The 27,214-nt window shown below is 42.3% G+C and overlaps 1 protein-coding gene across 3 annotated transcripts in view; it reads left to right on the top strand.

Moving 5' to 3' along the window:
* LOC124776601 (cell division cycle protein 23 homolog) overlaps window positions 1–27,214 on the top strand; it is an 89,594-nt gene that overhangs the window by 9,109 nt on the left and 53,271 nt on the right. For all 3 annotated transcript variants that reach the window (XM_047251669.1, XM_047251671.1, XM_047251670.1), the window contains 2 exons: window positions 7,443–7,785; window positions 21,299–21,476. In XM_047251669.1, coding sequence (XP_047107625.1) covers window positions 7,443–7,785; window positions 21,299–21,476 — 521 coding nt within the window. The remainder of the gene's footprint in view (window positions 1–7,442; window positions 7,786–21,298; window positions 21,477–27,214) is intronic.

Here is a 27,214-nt window from a genome sequence, read left to right as displayed (position 1 = left end):
CAGACAGTGATAGTTGCACTGTTTTCATTTATGTACAGGTTTCAAACAAGCTAATACAAACAAACAGAACACTTTATTACTGTGAGCTGGTGGTTAGCTGGACAGATAAATGCAATATATTGTATTATTTCAAAAATCAATTCATAAAATGAAATAACTTTTGCACACTTAAGATTAATTTGTCTGCCTAGAATACTTGATATTTAAATATGCTAATTTGAGACTCCTTCACCTGAGGCAGTGGGTGCCAGACCTGGCTGAACTTACTTGGAATGACTAGTTTTTCATCACAGTAAAAAGTTTTTTTATTTTCGATTTATTTGTGTGGCCATTTGCAGGAAACTCATTAATATTTTTATTTTATTAGAAAGCTTACAGTCTTAGGATTTTTTAAGACCCGTACTTCAATCTCAGCAGGTTGGAGAAATATCATTTAAGTGTTTCTCAACATGCGTGTTATTTTTCCAGAAATTGGGAAGTGACGTAAATAAATTATTTTGTAGTTTTCTTTGTAACTTCACTGATCAAATAAATGCATTCTTGTTAACCTTATGCCTCTCTTAACTTACGCCTGTGGAAGAGAGAAAAAAAAAGCCAAATCAACAGCTTCCTGTACACCTAAGTTACGAGTATTTCTATAGATAAGTACCACATTGCATGGGCATTCTTGTAGAGACAAATTATCAGAACATCGCTATAATGAAAATTCAACATAAAAACGTTTTAGTCTGAGACCAAAAATAATTTCCAGAAGTTCTTATAAATGTAAGCAAATAGACAAAGTTTCATGAAAATCTGAGATGCATGATTTGACATGGAGTGGCACCACAATAAATATCATATATGATATTTTCAGGTTCAGGCCGTACCTGTACATCAGTATTTCTTCAAAAAGTCAACAATAATTATTGATTTTTTAAAATTTTGTGTGGTGGTCACCAAGTGTGCCCCATCCGTTCTCCCCTCCCTCACCCATCCTCGATGGTAGTAGGAATTACTAAAGGTTCATTGGTATTACCGAGAGTGTGCAAAAAGATATTTGTGAGTTCTGGAAATTTGAAATTTTGTGTTACAAATTTTTGTACGGCTTCAGTGTTTATCAGTACATCTTCAACAATTGTTGTTAATGAGTAGATGATAATTAACAAGTTCTTAATTTTTTTAGGGTGGATGATAAACTAACACCCTCTTTGCGAATATACATTATTGGAAATGAGTTGGTATTACAAGGGTTGTGACAAAAGATTTGCAAGACTATGATCGCATACCACTATGGCAAATTGAGCACAGTGCAGTGCAGTTTGGCCTCCAGTGGGGGGAAATTTTATGTTGTCACTGTAATCTGTGATTGCTGTTCTCATGTCAGTATACTGCAGGACTCTTTTTGAATTTCCCAGTTCTGTTTGTTTCCATCTGGCGGATATGAGAAAATGAGCCTCACAGAGCTCTTATGTTTATCCATACTATCGGCATAGTCCATATTAACAAGCAGTCTAAAAAAAACTCTTAACTTCATAGTCTTAGATGTTATTGAATTTAACATATGCAAAAATTTAGGATGGAGTAAGAAACCCGTATTTTTTGTTTTGTCAAAAAAACTTACTGGCTACCAATGATGACATTTACGGCACCATTTTGTGCATGCAATTTGTGGGAAAAACTTTAAAACATGCTATCTCTGGAACAGTTCCATGTAATTTGTTGTCTTTTTATTTGAAAGATAATGTCTTGCTCTTCATAAACTAGGGCGGCATGCACACCACCTCCTCAAAAAATTCTTCACCCTGTTCATGCCCTACTCCCGGCTTGGGCTACCACTATTCACCACCTCCACAGCAGCCTCCAGACCTCCCCCACATTTCTCCATAGCTGACAAACCCTGTCTCGCAGTCCTACTACATTTGCCCCACCCTCAAAATCTCTCACCTACCACTGTTCCTGCTTTGGAGAAATGTTTTTGCCATCAACCCTATCAATCAGATTCAACCAAAGACCAATGCTGAAACCTGCGTGACTCAGTTCACTCCTCAATCCAACTGTGACCTAACCCCACTGCCCCCAGACCCCCTGTTGTTAACTTTCCAGAATTTCTTAACCTTGATCATTGCATCACCATCATTCCCCGAATCTCTCAACATTAAAGCTAACTTTACAGCTGCAGAAAGAACCAGAATGCACTACCTAAAAACTGATCCCGACCTTGTAATCCTATCTGCTGACAAGGGCACCACCACTGTCATTGTGAAACTCAAGAATTATCTGGAGGGTTCTGCCAGCTGTCTGATTCATCCACCTAAAAACCGTGCCACAGTGACCCCACTCAAAAAATCCAGCAGGGTCTCCGGTCTCTCCTCAGATCCTTAGGCCCATCCCAGAACCTCTTCCCGGAGACCATCTCTCTCTCTCACTCCTACCCTTCCCCACATTCTACCTTCTACGTCTTTCCTAAAGTCCATAAGCCCAACCACCCAGGACATCCCATTGCAGCCAATTACTGTGGCCCCACTGAGATAATCTCTGCGCTTGTTGATCAACACCTTCAGCCTATTACCCACATCCTACCCTCCTACATAAAACATACCAAACATTTCCTCCACTGACTCTCCATATGTCCCTGTTCCTTTACCACAGGTTGCCTTGCTTGTCATTATTGATGCCACCTCCCTTTACACACCATACCTAATGCCCATGGCCTTACCACTGTTGAACACTACCTTTCCCAATGCCCAATGGATTCCAAATTGACAACCCCCTTCCTAGTCTCCATAATGAGCTGTATCATAATCCACAGTTACTTCTCCTTTGAAGGTATACCTACAAACAAATCTGTAGTATGGCAATGGGCACCCGCATGCAAACATCCTATGCCAACTTATTCATGTGCCATCTAGAGGAATGCCTTCTCACCACCCAGAATCCTAAACCTCTCGGCTGGTTCAGATTCGTTGATGACATCTACGAGATTGGGATCCAGGGGGAGGACACCCTATTCACATTCCTCCAGAACCTCGACACCTTCTTCCCCATTTGCGTCACATGGTCCTCCTCAACCCAGCAACCCATCCTCCTTGTTGTTGACCTCCACCTCAAATATTTCTGTATCAGCACCTCTTCCATATCAAAACCTATCAACACTTCAACAGCTGCCACCCATTCCATACCAAGAAGTCCCTTCCATACTGCCTGGCCTGTTGTGACAGTGCCGCGACATTTAACAGTGCCGCCACGACAGTACGCGCAAACGGCGATAGAGGCGCTCCGCAACTCGGCTGAGCGCGGGAGCGCCACATAGCTACGAACGGCATCGGCTGCATGTCACGGCACGGCAGTTGAATGAGAGATACCGAGTTGTTATCATGTAACGAGCTATTGTTTCTAAGTGAGTGTGTTTGAATATCCACGCAATTATTGGTGATTAAGGGTTATAACACTTTTTGGCGACGAGGTTGGATATTTTCACTGCGTTGTGGATTTGTGTGTTCGTGATGGGGCAGACATGGAACAGCTTATGCAAGCGCTCATTGAACAACAAACACAGCTGACGGCTGCTATTCAGGCGCTGTCGATGTCGGTTACTCATCGTCTGTCTTCCTCCTCTCCGCCTCCATTCCCTCCTTACGACGAGGCCGCTGAGGATTGGGAGGATTATGAGAAGCGTTTGCGGCAACACTTCTTGACTTTTGGCGTTGTCGACGCTCCTATGTGTAAGTCGTTATTTCTATCTTGGATTTCCCCACGGATCTATCAGCTGCTATCTCAGTTAGCCCCTCTGCGGGAACCTGCCTCTCTGTCCTTCCAAGAAATGTGTGACTTATTGTCTAACTATTACCGAAAAAACACCCACGTTGTTGCCGCCCGCATGGCACTGTCACAACATAGCCACCCATGGCTGTCGCATCTGTATTGACGAGCAGGCCCTCTCAAAATATACCAAGGGTCTCACTGAGGCCATCAGACCATAATTACCCTCCCAGCCTTTTACAAAAACAGGTGCCCCCTATGCCGTCTCTCTCCAATCGCCCATCCACAGAGGAGCATTCCTCTCATGACTCATTACCACCCAGGACTGGGGCAGCTGAACTGCATTCTCTGCCAGGGTTTCAGCTACCTCTTGTTGTGCCCTGAAGTGAATGTCTAACCCACTATCCTTCCCACCCCTCCCACAGTGGTCTGCTGCCCACTGAACCTACAAAATTTCCTCCTCAATCCCTACACAACCCCTTCTCCTAACCCCTAACCCCCTTGCCTCATGACTCATAGCCCTGTGACAGATCTAGCGAAAGACCTGTCCCATACATCCTTCCACCACCACCTACTCCAGTCCGGTCACAAACATCACCTATCCCATCAAAGGCAGCAGGACTACCTGCGAAAGCAGTCATGTGATCTTAAAGTTAAGTTTCAACCATTGAGCTTCATTCTATGTGGGCATCGCAACCAACACGCTATGGCCAAGAAACAGCTAGACCATCCAGTGTCTGAGGATGCCATGACGGGTTCTTTATTTCAATGACTTTTTCACAGATTGTGCCATCTGTATCCTTCCCACCAATATCAGCTATTCTGAATTCTGTATGTGGGAACTCTCCCTGCAATATATCCTATGTTCCTGTAACCCTACTGGCTTCAACCTTTGTTAGTCATTGGCGTTTACCCACCTATCCCCTTTCCTGTTCCCATTCCAGCACTGCACCGCCTTCTATTCCACCAGCACACCCACAATATCTTTACTTCTCTCGTTTTTTGGTGCCTCCCACTGTCCATCTAACCTCTCGTCTGCACCTAACTGTCCTACCTTCTCCCCATCTCATCCCTGTATGCTCCCACAAGCGTCACTTCACTGTTCCCCATCCCCATCCTTACCTGGTATCCCTTCCTGCTGCGACTTCATCCTTACTTCCACCACCCACATTGCTTCTTCCATCAGGTGCTGCTGCTCACAGTCTGGTCTTGGCAGCAAGAGACGGTGGTTTTGTGTGTGAGCAGCATTTGCACATGTGTGTGCTCGTGTGTTTTTTAATTCTGATGAAGGCCTTCTTGGCCGAAAGCCTAGCTGTTAGACAGGCTTTCTGTTGCACCTGCGACTCGGCATCTCCGCTATAAAGTGAATAGCCACTATCCTTTTCATAATATTGTGTTTAAACTTGTGTATCTCAAAAATATGCAGTTTCAATGATACAGTGCAGTAAAGATTTCATGAAGACGTGTCGTTTGCAGTATGGTTTGTTGTGCTGCAGCGGCAGGAAGTCGGATATCAGTACACAAAAATTTTACCAAGAGGGATATTTGTGGCATGTGCGTATGACTGTGACTACTGGAGTACAGAGATGATAGACTTCAGTTGCCAATTAAATGAAATATTTGTGAAATTTATGCTACTGTATGGACTGGCTACTTGATACAGGTTCCCAACGCAAGACAGCATCACCACAACCAGTGCTCACTTCCGGTTTGCAGCGTTTTAAAGATTATGAGTGCTCCAGTGCCTATGGTTCAACAAGAAGGCATCACTCAATTCAAAGGAACATATAGGTGCAGTTAAACGGATTTTTAGTTCAGTTTTAGCTTCATTCCAGTTCTAAGCAGACTGCAAAGTAGTAGTATCCTTTGGAGCCTGTAACTTTTTGGGACACTCGCATATGTTTTGGAATCAGTTAATATGTTTGAATAATGTTCCTCTTACTCACCTTTCAGAATAAATAACTCTCTTTATCAAATAAAACTAGATTTTGATTTCATGTGATCGGTAGTTATATTGAAGAAGAAGAAGAAGAAGAAGAAGAGGGACACAACCAAATACCTTGAACTGTTTCAGGAGTGTTTCAAAATTTTTCCCAATATTCACGTGTGTGAAATGGTACTCGAGTCGTCACCTTTGGTGGCTTGTACATTGCGCAAGAATTTTTAAAAAATAATAAATAAATAAAAATGTGGGTGCCTTACTTACTCCTAAACAGTAACGTGTTAAATTCAGTAACATTTAAGACTATGAAGGCAACTCTGCTGCCTGAACTGGTGTTGATTATGCCTATAGATATGTAGTATTTTGTCAGGGGGTGAAGTTGAAATATAGTTTATTCATTTACAACTTGAGGTGTAACTGCCTAACATGGGTATTGGACAGACTTGTGGAAACTGCTTACTTTTTGTAGAATTATCTTTCTTGTTTACTGCTATGGTTGATTGTCTTTGCAACCATTGGACATTAGTTAGTTTGCCCTCAATTTCGTATGTGGAGAATGGATGTGTAACAAGCATCTTATTTGATATTCAGTTTTGGAACTTAAAAGCTTTTCCTCCTTTCACTGTTAATATTGATTCTTTTTATCTAAAAACATTTGAAAAATCTTACAAAGAAAACGCCTGACAAATTCATGATACTTTTTTCTGTTTTTGTCCAATATGTAGAATTTTATGCTATTTAATATGATACTTCTTGTGTGTTTGGTCACACTATCTGAATAATAATTTACCACTCTAGGATATTAAGGGTTTGCATTTATTTCTGCCCTTGTCTCCTGAACAACTGGAAATTCCTTCCTATATTCTTCTTTAGCTAATCTGTTTATGTACAGTACTTGGAAATGATGCAATTTACTAGTTAAAAATGAAACTCATTGGTGATAAGATATGTGATGGGCTTACAATTAAAGTGAGGTAAGGGTGGAAGTACGGCAACATACAGGTCGTGTTGACTGTTATGCTGTTTTGATAACAATCATAAGCTTTTTTTATGTGGGATCTTTCTCTGAGTCATGGTGCAAATTGTGTTCAGCTTTTTGTGTGTGTTTCATCACTACGAATTAATAATTGGAACTATCAAGTTTGGGAGAAGGATTGGAAGATACACTGAGTGAGGTTCACATATTAAAATACTTCTTCACTGAAATTAATGTAGACAGTGGTGTAAGATAATGTCAGTAAGAGTTAATCCTCTTACCTTTATCGTAGAGTGTGTACATGATATGCATCAAAGTACTTGTCAGAGACTTGTCAAACATAAGTTTTCTGAAGTTACCTCATATTTAGTTTTTATAATGATTGGGGCATTAAATATGGTCCAAATGCAGGCATGATGCTGTGCTACAAATCAGTCTGTTACCACTTTTGGCATTCACATTTGTTGCCTTCGCCAACTGTCAACAAAGTTCACCTTCCGGCCAAACCTAGAACTTGGGTTATGTTACAGGTTCTATGCTACAGATGTCCTTATCAGGTACTGTCAACTTTCTAGTAATGGTGAAGCACTGCTTGTGGATTAACAGTTCAGAAATCACAAGTGCAAACATTCTTCCTGTCACAAAGGAAAGGGGGGAGAGGGGAGTGTTACCGTTCCTAATGAGAGCATCATAATAAAAATATTTTTACATTCATTAGATAAGATTAGTATTGTTAAAGAACAATTACAATATAAAGTGAAATAATGTTCTTCCATCTCACAGATGTGCGTATTTCTCAAATTGGTGCCAAGATCCAAAAACAAGGTTTTTGCACCTATACTCTCGCTATCTGGCAGGAGAAAAGAAGAAACTTGATGATATGAGAGACAGTTTCACTGTTGATCCCAGCCAGAATCAAAATCTTCTTGAACTCGCTGCAGATCTGAAGAAGGATTATCTGAATAGAACCTTAGACGGTTATGGATTGTACCTGTATGGAATAGTTCTGAAGCGACTAGAACTGCTGAAAGAGGCGCTAGACATACTAGTTGAAGCAATTCATAAGGAGCCTTTACACTGGGGAGCATGGTTGGAACTTTCATCATTAATCACCGATAGGAACAAGGTATGGAACATTTTGTGTTTCTAAATTGATTTTTGTATGTTTTATGGAAATGAGTCAGCAGTTGTATGCATGTCTAAAACTGTTTGCTTGAGTGTGGTTTCAGTTGCCTGAGACTGCAGTCGTGTGTGTGTGTGTGTGTGTGTGTGTGTGTGTGTGTGTGTGTGTGTGTGGTGTTGTTGTTGTTGTTTTTGTTGTTGTTAACGAAGACCTTAATGGCTGAAAGCTGAATTTGTGTCAGCATTTTTGCTGTGCATATATGCGACTCAGCATCTCCACTATATGGCGAGTAGCAACTTTCCTTTTCATAACATTGTTACTCTTTGCTTGAGAGATTTTTTTTTTTCTAAGAATATATAGCAGAAACATTAATACTACAGACATAATTGTAAATATTGTTGTAAGATACATACATTAAACACTTCAGACTATATACATTAAACACTTAAAAACAATTGTAAATAAAAAGTAGAGTACTGAGGAACAGCACGTGTGCATCTGTCAGTACGGGCATGGCTAACAATGACAAGCACAAGAGGGGACTTAGGGGATGTATACAATTATTGATCTGTATACGACCACCCCTTTCTCTGCACATGCACTTCTCTGAACAAGAGTTGACTTTTTCTTCCCTGCAGTATCTCAGGGCGTATATGCCCCTGGACGATTGGGAAGTCACGGAAAAACCCGGGAATTCTTTCATCCAGGAAAAACACAGGAATTTTTCATTGTTTTGTTTGTGAGTTAAATTTCTGTAATTTTGAGCAGTAAGAACTGATACTCCAACAAAAAATTTTACTTTAGCCCACTACAGCAGCAATAAAACGTAAATGAGAGAATAACACCAAAATAAAACTTTAGTTGCAAAGAAAATGCACCATTTGCAACAACAAAGCACGGTGCACACACCAGTATCTGCCAACAACCAAATGTGTCAAAGGCTTTGGGACAAAGACTGTGCAATACTTCCTAACAACATACTGTTTTCAATGAGCATGACATCAGAACTGTTAACATTTCTTATAAGTCAGGGGAAAATATTATGAATGGTGATTTGAGAAGCATTACTTTCACAGTAAATTTCCTTTTATGCAAGATGATATATGTTGTGTGTTAGAATGTGCAATAACGAGATGGATGCTGGAGCATTCGTTCTGGCTTTCAAAGACGAGACATTCCCAGAGACAGTAAAAATAGTGGTCTAATGGTGTGACATAAAACCATATGCACCATCTTCTGTTAGCTATTTTAAATGTGTACACTGTGCTCACACGTTGTCAAGCTGTATGAATGACCTAATCTGTGAAGACTGTGATTCATTACTGTACGATAGTACCCTGTGTGAAAAACTACTGATCTGTGCCAACTGACAGGAGAGGTATTCTCCTTACTCACAGGCTTGCCAAAAAAAAGACAAGATTATGAAAGCTATGACATTTTAATATAATTTAAGGCTCAAGAGAAATACGAATTCTGTACAAATGATGATAAATTTTGTGCAAATACTAAACAAGATACCATCAACTGCAAAAAAGGGCTCACTACACAACTTGCCATCCAGTTGGGGGGGGGGGGGGGGGGGAAGGGTGTTCTCCACACCAAGGCACACCACAGAGATTGTCACCCTGTGCCCTGACAAGAAAGGACTCTAGTGCAGAGAGCTGTGTCAAACCAGTCTTTGGACAGAATACGACAACAACAACATTGTGCGATATGTCTGTCACTTTAGAAAGACTCAGATTTCAGGCCTACTGTCTAATAAAAAAAATGAGTGTAAGGAAAGATTTGTAACCAGTATTGAATCCCACACTTCATCCTTACAAATATGTGAAAGTTAAACTGCATTTATTAACACTAGTCATCCTGTAAGATGTCCAGGATATATCAGAATGCAGCCATTCAATCTGATGCCGCTAGTGTTGGTGAACAACTAACAATGCACTTTGCCCCAGCCTGGGCATCTGGAAGCTACCCTCCCACATTCCATATCCCTAAAATAAGAGTTTGATTATGAATCCTCAAAATGACCTAAAACACAAATGGGCATTCTGCAATGTCTTGGCACAATGTCACGATACAGCCCCAGGTCCGAATCACGTACAGTACCCGATGCTGCGTTAACCCCTCAAGCGTGACGCTGCCCTCCACCCGACTGCACCTGCAGCGTGACATCTGTTGTGCACGTCTGTGAGTGCTGTGTTCCTCCCATACTGCAAATGCTATATCTAATGCAGTAATGGAAATAAAATTCTGCAAAAATTTAAGGTGAACACTTAAAGCTATAAGGATGAAATAGACAAAATCACTTTAGGCACAAAAAGTTTAATCATGTTATAAAATTAATTGTTTACAAGGTTTTTTGAGAGTGATAAAGTTCAAAGCATGGCACAATACATAATGCTGGGTTTGCAGGGCAGGTTTTGCATCTATACGATGTCTCTCTTCTTTGCTGTTTTGTTGCACACAGCACAGGTCTCCTTAGGCCCACTCTTCCATTTTTTGTTGCTAGATTTTCTTCTGGGAAGTGTCTACCAGTAAGTCGGTGACAGTCACTGACATCAGGTCTTCCTTGCTTCTGTTCAATGGCACTTTGGTGGTAATTAGTTATGAGCTCATCTATCAGCTTCACTCTAAATTCTAAATGGTCCCTCTTATTTCCATTCTGACAATAAAATTTGTAAGCATTTAAAACAGCCACATTCAACAAATGCTTAAAGTTTTTTGTACCAAACCTTGCTTAAGGAACGATTCCAGTAACTGGTCTTTAAAGTCCACTCCCTCCATGTTCTGGTTGTAGTCAGAAACACTGAGTGGGTATCTGGGTCACCTGCACCTTTTACTCTTCTTTGCACATCTACTGTTGATGCACCATGCTTTGTTGTTAGCATTGTAACTTCCCTTTTATCCTTCCATTTCCGAGCCACCAATTTCCCCCTTTTGTGCACCGATGATCTGTCCTTTCTGTAACTTCCTATTTACAATATGTGACAGTCATTTCCTAGAAGTTTTAATTTTTCCTGCTGCATTAGTATTCCTGTCCACAAGTCTTTGGAACAAGTCAGAACTGGAATTGAAATTGTCCATATACACACACCTACCTACATCTAGCAAATTTTCACACAAATTTAACACCACCTTTGTTGACTATAGATCATCATCTTTTGTTATTTGACAATTAAGGTCAGTATATCTTCCAGTGTACAAAATAAAGTTCCATAAATATCCATTTTTGTCACACAGTTCTAAAAATCTCATCCCAAAGTGTGCTACTTTCAAAGGTATGTACTGCTTCCAAGAGTGTCTCCCTTTTCACAGCAATAAGGATTCGTCAACGCTTTTGTTACATCCTGGCTCAGAAGATCTCTGAAATCTTGCGTTCAAGTGCTTTATTACAGGCATAATTTTATAAAGGGTTTTACTGCCATGTACATTTTGGTGTTCCGTGTTGTCCGCAAAATGTAGAAATCTTGTCCGGAGATGAAATCTTTCTTCACTCATAACATCAGGGAAGAAGGGCGTTTCTAGCATGTTCCTTCTGGTAAAATACATTTTAGCTGATCTTTTACACACAATCCCCATCAGTAAAAATAGAGCTATCTATTATTTCATTGTCAAAGAACAATTCAAAATAAGCTAATTGCCCTGCATTACCACGAATTCGGAGTTTCAGCCTACCTTCACCAATACTCTATGTAAATGCAGTAGGAGCAGAAATAGGGTCACATTCCTTCCAGTCAGGCAAGACTGCATACTGCACAGTAGATTCATCATCTGACGAATCATCAGAAGACAATGAAAACTCGTCTTCCTCAATATCACTCTCCATCAAAGTTGCAAAACTCCATCTTCCATCAGCTCAGCCATTACGCACAACCTAAGGAGAATCGTCAAGCACACAAAGACAAAAACATTCGCAACCCACATGAATCACAAATGCTGACTCCCGAACTCCATCAACATGAAGCTAAGGAACATATGGCACTGCTATCTAGTGGCCGTCATTCAAATTGCATTGGCCAGGAGGATAAACGAATGCAAAAAGCGCGGACAGCATATGACATCGCACATGCTGGACAAGCAGTCGGCGGTGGATGGCATATGTTGTCACACACGCTTGAGGGGTTAATTACCCCACTTGAACACAAACATAATGCTCTTGACCTCAGTGATGTGGGTGAATTTCCCTCAAGTGGAATGAAAATGTAATTTGTCCCAATAAGGAAAGACCCTCCTGAGATGGACACCTATCATTCTTTTTACTTGATAAATGTTTTATGCGAGTGAATTGGATGAATGATAAACAAATAACTTAATTGGATTCTCAAGACTAGAAGAATTCTGTCCAAATTCCATTGTGGCCGTCAGGAGGACCAGCCTATAAACAGCCACCTAATTTGTCTGTAATTCGTTATCAGAATGGCATTTGCTTGCCACCAACACATCGTTACCTAATGTTATATTGTTTGTGCTCTGTAAGAGTGGAGCTTTAGTGGTGTCCTTGATTTTATCTGGAATTTTTATCTCATATTGCCATTCATGTCCAAGTATGTGTTTCCCACAGTCTTCCTCATATGCAGGAAAACTGTCTCACTTGGCTTTTGCCAAAAGGTATAAATGGACATCTAGAGATTGTGGAGTCTACAGTCTAACCTTCACCGTATGTAGATAATTTCTGCATCTGCTACATATCTTGAAATGTAAGTATCGCAGAATGCCAACTAAAAGAAAGGCATATCTTGGGCCGTCATCCATGACTTTCATTTCACTACTGCCAGAACACGTGGAATGCAGTTCTGCAGTCACAAATTGTCCATCTTTAATAGCATACGGTAGTAGAAACATATTACTAGGTTGGTACATAAGTTTGCAGTGTTTTTGTTTTGTATGTCAATTTTCCTGTTGCTTCGGTTTAGGTATTGATATTTTTCATTTGTAGTTCACTGTTGTATTTGAGTTTACACATTGTCACGTTGTCTTTTGGAAGCAGTGATTGGAGTTGTGGACACTAGAAAATGGAGTGCAAAGTGCAGAAATCGCAACATTTCAGATATATTCTTCTGTTTGAGTTCAGTGGAAGGGTGACAGCAGCAGAGGCAACCAGTAACATTTGCATCATGCCTGGGGATAATGCCATTGGACAGAGCATGGTGAGAAAATGGTTTTCTCATTTTAAGGAGGATCATTCTAACATTTTGGCTCTACACATTCAGGAAGACTTCCAGGGTTTGAAGGGTGATGAAGTGTGATCATTCCACCATTGTGCGACATTTGCATTCAGTGGGGAAGGTTCAAAAATTGGGTATATTGGTACCACATGCTCTAAACCAAAATCACAACAATCAACAGATGGCCATATATGCATCTCTGCTTGCTCGTTATCAATTGGCTAGTGAACAACACTGACCGTTCCTATACTATACCATTACTGGTGACAAGAAGTGGTGTCTTTATGCTAACATAAGGAGCAGGCAGCTGCCTATACAAAGATCTGTGTGCATCCATAAAAGAAATTCTATGCATCCAGGGGAACAGCAAATTGCTTCCCTGAGGTGTAACCATATCTGCTGACATATATCAACAATAGAGATGTCTTGCAGACCCAATCAAAGGACGACGACCAATAAGAATGTGTGAAGTGATGCTACTCAACAATAACGCCTGCCTGCATTCTGCTAGACTGACAGACACTATACAGAAGTTGAGTAGGGAAGTCATTCCATACCTACGTTATTCACCGAATCTTGCACCCTCAGATTTTCACATCCGCTCTGTATCAATCTATCTTCCAGGAATTTCTTTTCTGGATGAAAATGCACTCCAAACATGGCTCGAACAGTTCTTTGCCTCGAAACCATGTGGTTTCTACAGTTATGGGATCGAAAAGCTACCCCAGCGTTGGCAGATAGTTGTAAATCGTGAGTAGGAATATATTATTGGTGACTAAAGTCTCTGTTACCTGTGTATGTTGTGTTTATTATACTTATGAAGAAACTCTGAGCTTGTACTTCAACCTCATTTGTTGTTGGACTAGTTTCTGATGTTAAGCTAACATGACTTTTCATATGTGCCTGCTGAAACAGAAGTGTCAGACAAAATTTTGTACTACAAGCTGCCGTAGCAACTCTTCTTGGAGGCCTAATTACTCCACTCTGCAACTTAATAAAGTTGTCATAGTATCGCACTTGGTCTACAGTTACCTGGCCTATGGATCTGCGGGCCCTTCGGTGCTATGCCTTTTAGATCCAGAACATCACTGTGGGATCAGACTCTCAACTGATGCCTTTCAGAAGAACCCTGCAGATGCCTGTCCTCTGTCTAAAGGCTGTCATCCAAATTCTCCCTGTTATCTTCCTGGCCAAAAGAATACGACCACCACAAAAATTACCTCAGTATAGTGTCCTGATATTAGCCAGTCTACAATCCATGGTCTCTGAACTACACGCAGTTTTCTGAATCTCCTCTCGTGAGAAATCTCATGAACACCCCCTTGAATGGTCCCTTGCCCTCATTGCCATCTAGATCTATCATCCAGGATTTGTCTATTCTATCACAACTGTTGGGTTCAATGGTGAACGAATTCCAAAGTTCTGAAATGAATTTACACAGATGGATTTGTGTTGGTGGGCAAATGGGCCGTACCTTCATACGTATGAGAGGCAGCGAACAACACTTCTTGCCACAGGAATGTTTCTTTAGTGGTGATCTGTTAGCCATTAAGCCATGACTCTGAGCAGCTTACTAGCCATAACTCACTGCTACCACAAATATACACTGGAACTGTCATTCGAGAACTTCTCGATGAATTCCAAATCACCAGTTGGCTGATCCTACTACCCTAGAACACTAGTCACGTTGGAATTCTGTGAAATGTACATTTGGCCAAAGAGGCTATCAAAAAAAATGCCCTAGAATTAAAAAGTACTGGGCAAAGATATATGGAGAATTATCCTCCCAACTACTTCTTGCATCATGGAATTGGGAGGGTATGATGCAGTTGCCAATAACACACTGTACACCGTAAGTATATGCCTGGCTACCACAGGGCCCCAGCCTTTGCAGCATTATTTGTTTTCTGTGCTGCAGGCTTCCACTTCCTCTATACCATTCCCTCTCTGCCTCTTCATCAGATGGTTACCTTGGTGCAGATGCTGCTGCTTGGACCCAGTTTATGATTTGGAACTAGAGTTTCCAGTTCCAGCATTGTGTACAATGTTTGATTAAATAAATACATGGTCCCTGTTGTTGAATTTGATGTGCCACCAATTTTCAAATTTCTCCAGAAGTGCAGACCATGCAGGGAAGGTCACCCAATGCCATGTATGCTCCAGCACTGTGCCTTTGTGTCTTCATTTTCACCCTTCCCTTTAATAAGGTGGTACACCCAGAGCACAGAACAGTATCCATCCTGTTATGGGGAAGGGGGGGGGGGGCGGTCGTGAAGAACCTGCTTGGTGGTAGCCCCTTGATGATGGAGGGATCACACTGTTGGTACCTGAACTGAAAACTCCCCATGTGTGCCAAGGAGTATGTGCCAGTCATGACTGAGGCACAGGGACTCGGAGCAATGGATTACTGGCCAGATAGCTGTTGCTGAGGCTGGGTGGCGCCCACAAGGAGAGCCCACATTTGGAGGGGATGACACCATGGCTGGTGGCCATATGACTCTATCAGCATCTATGGAAGGAAAGTTCCCCCAGTGGGCTTACCACCCTTTGGTGAGTTTGTGCTTGGTTACCACGGGGCATCAGCCTTTGTAGCACCTTTTCCCTTCCATGCTGCATGTCTGTCCTTGTGTTATTCGTTTTTCCCCTCCCTTGGGGAACATGTATGGGATATTTTTGGGATGTGTTCTTAATTTTCAGTAGCCTGACAGCAGAACAATACCTCAATTGTTTTTCCCTTCTTTCTTCATTCTCCATCTCTTATTCTTCCTCTGCTGTGGTGTCTAAGGTTCCTCTTTGTTTTTCGTCCCTGTGAGCTCCTGAAGGCTGGCACATGTGACTGACATGTAAAAGGTGACTGAGTAAGGTGTAACTCCCAACTCCAGGCCAACAGGTAGGGTTTGCAGGTACCCCATGGTACAGGCCTGGACCAGGGAGGGGTGATTGCTTGAGCTGTTATCTTGACCTGATGCCAGAACAGTCATGTAAGGTGGGTGAGCCCCTATCTGAGGTGCCCCCCCCCCTCCCCCTCCCAGTGGGAATGAGCCCACCATTGGAGATGGTGGCAATCACGAGAAATTTTCTCGCAGTGTACCATCACCATCTCGGTCTACATCTATGAAACGCAAATGGAATGAGACTGAAGATTCCAAGACTCACCCAGCTGCACCTCGTTTCCTTGTGATATCACGTACTGGATGAGGTCAGTCTTTTGCTGTGGTTAATCCATTTATTATTCAGAAAAGTGCTGATGCAGTTGTCAACCCTGTAAAATCCTACTCTCATTTGAGCAATGGAACTTTGCTTTTGAAGACTAATTGTGGTTCTCAAGCACAACTATTGCTTGCAGCTTCATTCCTCCACAGGTATCCTGTTGGTGTTGTGGCCCGTCAAACACTGAATTCTTTGTGGGGTCCTAGGCTACTTGATAGTTTGACTGAGTGGAAATCCAAAACTACCGCTCTCATCAGGGCATCACTGCAGTCCATGGGTAAGCCCAGCCAAATGCATTACATGGTAGGGATGCTCAGGAGAGTGCTTGTCCACCTCCCTGTCCCCACTGTATCAGTTGCAGCGGCGACTATGCAGCCTCATCCTGAGAATGTCCCATGTATCTTGATAAATGGGCCGTCCAGGAGATCCAGGTGAAGAAAAAGTGCCCTACGCTGTTTTTTTTTTTTTTTTTTTTTGGGCTAGGCGGAAACCCTCCATTTTAAAATCTGTCACTTACAGTACCATTCTCGCTACACCTTGCTCCAAGAAGGTCACAGCCATGGAGACTTGTGAACTCAAATTGAGCATCATGGTTGTAAAATGGCCCAGTGTCATGGTTGCATCCCCATTTTCTCCTCCAGCCGTGCAACAGGCCATCAAAGTTTCACCTCCGGCAGGAAAATTACATGCTACACAACTGGCAGACTGGAAAGAACAGAAGGAATACTCCCACAAAGACTTTATATCCCCCCGGCCAACCAAAACCTGAATCTTCCTATGCCAACTACAAAGGCTCAAAAAAACTGAACAAAGGCAAACAGTCTTCTCCTTTGTGGACTCGGAGATATTCTTCCATGTTGTCACCATGTTGTATCCTCACCTGGCAATCACAGTTTTGCCAGAGCGCACTGCCAACCGTTTCTCTGCCCTGGAATCTGCTGGCCAACCCAGTGCAAGGACCTCTTCCATGGATTGACCCAGTACCACACTAGATTGAAACTCTTTCAGTATTAGTATTAAAGATCTGCTGGAGGTGTGATCCCATTAAGTGATGAATCCTCTTAGAAAAGCTTGTAGGGACATGTCTGCTCAGGTGCCTTATTATCTTGAGCCTGGTGTAAGATGTGCATTAGTTCTTCAAGGTTGAAGGCCTTAGAAAGTCTGGGGTTTGCATTCTCCATCTTCTTTATATGATCAGGGATACAAGTGAGTCATGTTGGAATTTGTATAGCAAGGGCAACTGCAAGTTTTACAGGCATTCAAAGTAGTCACCAGCGTTATGTATAACCCGTTGCCAGTGATGTGGAAGTTGTAGAATATTCTTAGCAGTGCCTGTTCTGTTGATAATTCAAATGGAGCACTCTGTTGCCTGATGAATCTCTGTAACAGTTCTGAAGTAAATCCCGTGAAGTGCTTCCTTCAATTTAGGATTCAAGCTGAAGTCACAAGGACTGAACATCATGAAGTAAAGTGAGTCGTATAGCACTTCCCAGACCTTCATGTAGAGCAAGCATGAGAACTTCCTGGACAATGTGATTACTGGGTATGGGTCATGGGTCTTTCACTAGGATGACTCCTGGGTCTTTCACTATGATCCAGAGTTGAAGAGGCAGAGTATGGATGGTACAAAACGTCATTGCCGTGCCTGAAGGTGGCTCGCATGAGCAAGTCCCGGATGAAGTCTATGCGCGTTGGTTTTTTAATGCAAATGGGTTAGTGCACCACGAGTTCGTATCCCCTGACCAGACCGTCAGTGCTGTTTTATGTGGCAGTGCTCCAGAGACTGAATCATAGGGTCACCTGCATCTGAAAGGAGACTGATACCATGTGTATTGTCATGGCCTTCTGGACCTGTATTGGTGTGTCAATGGTGCTGCAGCTGCCCTATGGTCCTGACTTGGTCCCAGTGGGCTTTTTTTAGTTTCTTCTGCTGAGAAGGATCATTAAAGGAAAGCATCTAGAGTCTGTGGACAATGTGCAAGCTACTTAGATGGCTTCCATGAAGAGAATCCCGATTGAGGAGGTCCAGAAAGCTTATGATGCATGGAAATGCCACTGGTAAGTGTATTGATGCAGAAGGGTCATACTGTGAAGAATTTTGTTTTTAAACCTATCCAAGCAATAAATTAAAAAAATACATTGCTTTCCAGACAAAACCTTTAGATGAAGACTGACTGTAATGGCTACAATGGTGCCAAACATCCACAAACTAGTTTGTGAGTAATTTGTTGTAATCTTGCACAATAAAGTCTGACTGTGATAGAAAGATGAACATTTTCTTGATCCTCAGCATAAAGACGTTTCCTTTAAAAACAAACAAGAAAACTGCTGCATCATTCATAGTTACAGACCTTGGAAATGCAGTTGATATTGTCAATTACAAAACATTCAGAATTCCCTCGCTGTCACAATAGTTAGTATAGACTTCTTAGTGGTTGACATGGTAGCCAGGTTGCAAAGTAACCATTTAATGCAAGTTTCGTTTTGAATCCCACTTGGACAAATTTGTGTTATTGCATTTATCTGAAGAGGAAAAAAATTGACAGCAGAAATAGCTATTGGTCTTGATCGGATAATTTCGTCCCTCAAAATGGAATAGCATGTGAATCCTTTACCATTTAATATCCTGTCCAAAGGTATCCGATGTCAAAGAACATCGGTATTGTGTCAGGAAGGGTATCTATGAGGCAGGTAATAAATCTCATATTGTATACCAACCACCTCCTCCCAGCCATCTATGGGGATCTTCCAAGGGCATCATGGATTCTGGGTGCGTGGACAGGTGTGTATTCTTGTGTGCTCAGTTTTGGTGTCTTTCCATGTATTTTCAGGATGAGGTGAGATGAGAAATGTAATTGGGTTCTGCAGAAGCCTCCTGCTCTATTTCTGAGACTTATATTGGAGACTGAGCTTGCTGGAAACATAGTAATGCTTCAGCATATCATTGTCACATTGAGAGAAAATAATATTACTTGTAAAATATGTATACTTCACAACATAAAGTTGACCATGTATCCTGTGTAGCACTCAGTCCATAGGAACACATACGGTCCCAAATTGTCATGGTAACACAATCACTGTGAGATGTCTCACAGATATATTTGGATATGAAACTGACTCATTGCAGTTTATAAATAGGGTGAAGCACCTGACTTTTACATCTCAAATAACGATTGACTCATTTTGATATTTGTAATAACTTTTCAGTTAATCACTGGCCAGGTTTCATGGAACAGATAGACACATTTTCACAACTTCATTAGTCACCTAGATACAGGTATAAAATTGTGTATTTTTAAACAGGGCAATTTTTTGCTTTATGATATGAGGTCTGTATGTGATAGATTCGGTGATATAACACTTTTGTAGGTCTGACTGGACATTACAGAGTAAAAATGCCTCGAGTATGGTGATTTTTGTGCTGTTGTTGCAGTTATTTCAGTGGTGCACCACTCAGAAACTTGCACCACTCTGCACAAAAATTAGCACCACCAAGGCAAGTGCTACATGATGGTTATGCTGCTCTCGATGGAGTGGAGTAAATTTCGACATTGTGCACCATTCAGACTGTCGCAACAATAGCAGAATTTTTCCATGTAACTATTTGTTACACCTACAAAAGAGTTTTCGCTGGGTTTGTCTCGTACGGATCTGCTGTTCTTTTGCAGAAAGGCCCATTTAAAAAATACAAAATTTATGACTGTGTCTAAATGGTTATTGATCTACAGATCTGTTTTGATTTTTGTTTTATGAACCCCTGATTACTATTCACTCCTGTGAGAAGAGGTTAGAAACAACTTTCACAAGTCACAGATTTATTAGACGTTTAAAAGTAAACTACCTCATCCCATACTCATACTATACCATCATTCACTGAGGTAAATTCAGATTCATCAGGAAACATTACATTCTGCCAGTCAGGATTGATATTGTCCTCAGCAAACACTAGTCTCTAGTTAGTGACCTTCACAAAGCTTCTCCATGATGCTGTCAGTTTGCTTTGTAAGCCAGGCTCGTGAAGCCATAAGATACTACTATTCTGCATTTTGTGAAGCATACAGATTTTACGTTTATGTGCATTTAAAACAAGTTCCCAGTCTTTGCACCACATGGAAATCTTATGAAGATCTGGTGGATATTTATACAGCTTTTTTGAGTACTTCATTATTGATAAAATCATCTGTAAAAAGTCCTTTAATATTTTCTGCTATGTGTCAATATAAAAAACGAACAGCAAGGGTCCATTAGACTTCCATGGTGCATGCCTGAAGTTACTTCTACTACTGTTCATGACTATCCATTCAAGATAAGATGCTCAGAATAAAGTCTAGGATTCTATAACAGACTGATATCATTGAGAGTGGATGGCAGTTTCTCGGGTTGTTTCTTATACTTCCTCTGAAAGGTGTGATCTGCCCTTTGTAGCGATTTCAGCATCTCTACCACTCATCTCTGCAATGGTGTGAGAATTAGACTGGAGCAAGGAGAGAGGGAAGAAGGGCTGAAGAGAGATGTTAGGCAATGGAACTTTGACAGCTGTTTATATGTATGACCAAGGAAATAACTTCAATTTATTATTAAATACTTTGAGGTGCTTGCAACATCTCAGAAGTGATAGTTCAGTATATACACCTTCATTTGATTTTACCGAGCAGGTTGGTGACGTGGTTCTTTACAATAGAATGTAGCTGGTTTGCTACCCCAAGCCAATCTTACGCTTCATCTCATTTTCAATTGGATGTAAAACTATGATCATTCTTTTTCTGATTCTGTACTACTTTGTTTCCCTTCTCCTCTCTCTCCTGCAAAGCAACAGTTCTGTCATATTTGTTACTTATTTCTCTTTTCTCAGTTTTAGGAATTGGAACAATATGAGCATCTGAAACAAAAAATTTCTCTTATTCACTAATTGGAATTGCACAAGACTGTTATTTAGTTTCTGCTTGTTTTGATAGATAACTATGTAGATGGAGTCAGTATTTATGTTGAAATTTCTTTTCTTGATCTTCCCATTTTTAGGTCAGATTCTCTGTAGAATGTGTATTTACTGGCAATTATTATTAATGTAAAAATAATTTTGGTTTCAGTTTATTTTGCTGTATAAATTAGCTTTTGTATTGAAATGACATTCTGAATTACAGTTGGACTCCCTTGTGCTACCAAGCCACTGGATCAAACATTTTTTTCTTGGACACACCTACTTAGATCAACAGCTTAATGATGAAGCACTTAAGATCTATAGTGTTCTGCGAACTAATGGATTTGAGAACTGCAATTACATCTTAGCACAGACAGCAATTGCACATCACAATAGGAGAGGTAAATGAAAAATCTCTTAATTTTGTGTGTGTGGCATGAAGTGAGTGCGCACTCTCGCCTGCATACTCAGTCATACATGCAGATTGCTAATACCTTCCATTTCATGCTAAGGAATATATTTGTCATGTGGTTTTGTTTTATGTGGTGAATTTTGCTTCAGAAGAATGTTCAGTTTGACTTTTCATGTCTCTTCTTATGTGTTGTTGGCATCCTGTTACCGCCAGGAAGTAAATGTACACCAGAGCAAACATTTTTGTGAATTTTGTATTAGTGGTATGTGGGATGTGTCAGTATAATATTTTGCACCTGCATGGTTCCAGTAGTCTCTTCGGAAGGAAAGGATTACTATGATCGGAAGAGATATATATTCCAACAATGTTTCCTTCCCGGCTATGGCGTGGGAGGAACATGGGGCAAAGAGACGAGAGATTTACTCTCCACAATACATAGCTTGCTCTACGACAAATGAGGATTTCTCTTTGGCTACAGCTGTTATTCTTTATTGTACACATTGAGGACAGGTTTTGGGGAAGTAGCAGCAATTTTGAAAAGGAAAAGTGGTTCAGTTCTGATTAAAATGGCATCCACTGCACAGCTGCAGGTTCTGCGCACCTGTGACAAACTGGGTTACATTCCTGTAATGGTCACCCCCACCCCCATCATCATCCTCAATGTAGTACAGGGTATCTTCTACCACTGCAGCCTTTCTCAGACCAATGACGAGTTACATGCTGAAACTTCCTGGCAGATTAAAACTGTGTGCTGGACCAAGACTCGAACTCGGGACCTTTGCCTTTCGCGGGAAAGTGCTTTGATAGAGCACTTGCCCATGAAAGGCAAAGGTCCTGAGTTCGAGTCTCGGTCCGGCACACAGTTTTAATCTGCCAGGAAGTTTCGTATCAGTGCACACTCCACTGCAGAGTGAAAATCTTATTCTGGAGTTACATGCTAATTTGAAGCAACAGGCTGTACATTTTGTCCATCATGTTAAGCAGGGACCAGAGGCCAATACGGTTGATACTGGGGCCTTCATCTTGGATGCTGATGATGACTCATTGCCTGAAAAGGTCAAGGTGGTGATGTATCAGTGTGATGTGAGACCCCCTCCCATGTGGTGCTTCAGATGCGCAAGATTCGTGTACACGTTGTAATGCCAGCCCTGTCTGTTGGAATTGTGGATGTCAGTTGCACAAGAAGCTCATTGTGACGCTCCCTGTGTCTATCAGCTGCAGGAAGCACCATTCTCCCTTTCTACCAGACGATACCATCTCCGAAAGAGAAAAGGAAATACAAGATTCTTGACTGACTGGCATATCAGGAGGGCAACAAAAAATGATTGAATCCTGTACATATGATGATGTTTGCTACAAATACAATGATGTCATCCTCTCTAGTGATGCTTCTTGAATGCACCTGCTACCTTGGTGTTTGCTCCCCTTCTTGCACCTCTGTCCTACTGCCTCCCCCCCCCCCCCCCCCCCCCCCCACACACACACACACAAACACACACACACACACACACACACACACACACACACACACACACACACACACACTGTGAATGTTGATTCTCCATCCACCAGGGACATTGATCTGCAGCCAAGAAGCAACACCCTCTTCCAGCATCTCTCACCAGGAAAGGGACTCTCAGGACGCTCCCCTTCCATGATTATGTTGATGTGCAACCAGATACCAGCCAGTGGATGGAGGAGCCACAAGTTGCCGATTGTAGGGTGTCGCATTCCTCCTCTGTCCCAGAAACTAGGGCAGACAGGCCTCGTGAACGTCAAAATAATCCAAGGAGAAAAGGGACAAAAAGATGTCTCCCAAGGTGAAGGAGGTTCCAGTGGTCCTCATGCCACCAGACTTCACATGTGGTGACTCTCTACCTTAGGTGGTGTACCTGATGAAGTATCTTCACTAGCAGAATAGAAATGTGGAAAACACTAGCCCAAAAACAATTTATACGACTCACCAAAACGAAACAATAACGCAATCTCCAGAAGAACCAAAGACCCAGTCTCAACTGCAGATCGTCACAAATATAAAATAACAAATAATACTAGAAAAGACATGACTTTTCCTGGGGAGAGATCACAATAAAACAATTCTACAACGTCAAGATGTCCGTCAACTATACCAGGTCCATCTGCAAGAGATAGGCCTGCTAGAAGAGGCGTCTGGCCATGGCTGCCGGGGTGACAGCTCTGTATACTTCCAAGCAGTGCATCAAACTGCCCTTGCCGGCAGTGCGCTGCGCTATAAAGCCCGTATCAAAGTAGTTCCTGGGCTAGCTGCGACCTCTGGTGAAGCTGTTCTGCAGGCTACACGAATGGGTAGCGGTCCCTAGCGGCCTTTGGTGGAGACCTGGTGTTGTGTTGCATTGTGTTGTGGCCACCGGTAAATATTTGTGGTGACAGAAACATGGTACTTAGGGAAAGCAGGGAAGGCGTGGACGGGGCGTAATCAGTTACCATTGGTTGCACAGAAACCACAAACACTTTTATTTTTAAAAAACAAAACTCTCATTAACATCATTTTTAAAAGATTTTACTACACTGGCAGCTGAACACCTTATTAGAAGAATTGCAAGTTATTGTTGGCTGCAGGCCACAAGCAATGTTACACACAATAAACGGCTGAAGGCCTGATTAAGAAGGTTCAAAATTATTCGTGGGCTTGAGGCCAGAAGCAATTTCAAAAATACACAATGGCTGAAGGCCTGTATTACCAATAAGGTGAACAATTACACGTTAAAAATACCAAAAACCCTTTTAACAGTCTTAATAACTGTAACAAGTTATAGTGACAGCTGAAGGCCTTATCAAGACAAAACTGAAACTATTTGTCGGCTGAATGCCACAAGCAATGTTACAAACAATTAACGGCTGAAGGCCTGAATTACAAGTGAGGAAGGCAGTTACACATTAACAAATACTAAGATATTTTCTTCTTAACAATCAGCATGGTGACAAGCTATAGTAACGACTGAAGGCCTGATTAAGAAAAAATTGCAAATTATTGATCAGCTGAAGGCCACAAACAATGTTACAAACAATTTACAGCTGAAGGCCTGATTACGAAAGGATTCCAAATTATTGGGAGCTGAAGGCCACAAGCAATTTTCAGAATACTCAACGGCTGAAGGTGTGAATTACAAGTAAGGAAGGCAGTTGCATGTTAAAATACTAAAACCTTTTTAAAACAATCTTAATAAACAGTAACAGGCTATAGTGATGGCTGCAGGCCTTATTAAGAGAAAATTGAAAATAATTTGTCGGCTGAAGGCCACAAGCAGTGTTACAAACAATTAATGGCTAAAGGCTGGAATTACAAGCGGGGAAGGCAATAACATTTTAAAACTTTAGGGTAAATTTTAAACAATTATGACGACTTGTCCAAATAAGACGGAGTGATACAAAGACAGTGCTCCCTGAATCGACCTGAGGAAGGTGACTACGGCTGTGTAAGCGGTGAGACAGGCAGCCAAGAGTTGTACTCACGAAACGAGATGGCAACTCACATTAGGGGTAGTTTAAGCGCTGACTGACCGACTAACCAATTTGCCCAACGTCCGATCACCGGTACAACAATGGAATATTTTTAGGCAAGGGCGAAGAGACGGACAGCACTACATGTTCAGAAACACACCCAAGGCCGAAGGAAACACGAACCAATGTAGACCTCCGAAAAATCATAAGCACAGTGCAATTCAACAGGCTGTCGAACTACATGCCGTGTCGGACAGCACCAGCATGATGAGGAAAGGTACACTGCCGGAAAAGTACGCTAACTTCCAGGGCAGGTAACTGGGGCAATAGCGGCCACAAGGCAGAAAATACTGCTGGTTGCACTTCACTAATAAGAATAATACAAAATCCAAACTAACATCAAGGCGTAGGAGTGGCTAATAGCTTCCGCCAACCTGACAGACTTCACTTGTTGCGGTTGGTCTCACCGACCCTGGGAGCAGCAACACGCAAACAACAGTGAGAACTCAAACGGTGGAGGTTTCAGTACTGGACACAGTTCACTCAACTTCAGACGTCCTGGGTTTGGTTGTCGGCTACAGCCCCTCGGTCCGACAGTGCCTGCACGCAGCCATCAGTCCCGGCAGACCTCTTCGCTGCTCCGTCCAAAGCCGAACTGATGTCCATTCTCCACTTTCCAAATCCAGTATGCAGACAACATTAAGATAACTGCTCATTCAAAACCACAAGATACACACGGATCTGGGAAAACAATTCCACCACCAACTCACAATACTAAAACCAGTCACTGTGAAACAACACAGATGAATTATAAATCGGCACAAACACAGATAAGCCAGAAGCGGTCAGAAAACCACATGCACTTCGTCCGCTGCGATGACCGACCGAACGACCAACAAACAGTCGTCCCCACTCAAGTCGGGCACGGGAAAGATCCCAGTATAATTCATCAACTGTCAACAGCTTATTGCCATGAGGTCACTTGGTGGACACACACGCAAGTGAAAGCTGCACTACTTGAATATCATGGTCCATTCAACTAAAACTCGCTGAATCCGGTCCTTGATGTGGTCTTGCACTCTTGCGACCACATCCTTCCATCGGACAGTGCATGCGTCGCCAGCGGTTGGGCAAGTACTGGCTGTCCAGAGCTCACTGCTGCTCCATCCTACCTCACTGCTGCTCCGACCCAACTCACTAGCAGGACACACGACGACCCGGAAATACTAGAGGCTGCTCCAAAGATGGTACCACAGTATGCGCTATCGATAAGCGCTGCTGCTGCCACTCACGGGCAGAGAAGGTGAGCAAATGTAGTTTTGCCAGTGAACACACTAAGAAAACGTGACGCAACTATCGCTATTACAAGATGCCAAGCTATGAACGGCATCAACGTGACCCGCACACAGCTCAGTGCCAACACAGATGACATAGGTCTTCCTAGTGAATATACGCCCTGTGATGCAGGCATCCTGTGTTGGTTGGACATGAAGTGGGATGATGATGCAGTAGGTGCTATGATGTCTGAAGTGGCCGGCCAGAACAGACATGCCCCCTCTGGGGTGAGTGGAACACTCATGTCGACATTGGGCCCCAAGGCCATCAGTTACAGGATACCGGGAGCAGTTGCAGGCACGGGATCCATCTCTATGGGCATAGGGACCTCTGACAGCGTGTCCGCCTGGTGTGTGACTGGCGACAATGGCAGAGACGGCGGTCGGGTGGGGGGAGAGGAGCACAGTCATCCCCGAGGGCTGACAGCCATGGAGACTGCAGAGGAGCCGGCTGCAGATTACACCTTGGGCGAAGCTGGTTGGTGTCCTTCCTGCTCACCGTACCGTTGTCAAGGGTGACTGCCAGCATAGCACAACTGAAGAGCGATGAGGCCCTGACGGGGACCCTTCCGAGATGATTCCGGGTGAAAACCATCGTCCACACCGCATCCTGCAAAGTAAAATGAGGCCTTGCCGAACGCGGAGGAGTTGGGCGGGGAGAAGATGGAAACAGGAGTAACAAAAAGGACCGATTAGGGTGGCTGTGAAGTTTTTCAGTTGGGGATGACCCATCTTGTACAGTGGACTGGTAGGAGGAAAGAAAGATGGTAAGGGTGTTGTCCAGGGAGTGTTGGGGACACAATTTCGACATCTGGACTTTGAATGTACAGACAAACCATTTGGCTTATCCGTTAGGTGCAGGATGAATTGGAGCAGTATGAATCAACTGGGTGCCCAGGGTGGTGCAGGAGGT

The sequence above is a fragment of the Schistocerca piceifrons genome, chromosome 2 (genome assembly GCF_021461385.2).
Source record: "Schistocerca piceifrons isolate TAMUIC-IGC-003096 chromosome 2, iqSchPice1.1, whole genome shotgun sequence".
In the NCBI taxonomy this organism is placed as follows: domain Eukaryota; kingdom Metazoa; phylum Arthropoda; class Insecta; order Orthoptera; family Acrididae; genus Schistocerca; species Schistocerca piceifrons.
The sequence above is the reverse complement of the archived record's forward strand: the minus strand, read 5'-3'. Positions and strand labels throughout refer to the sequence as shown.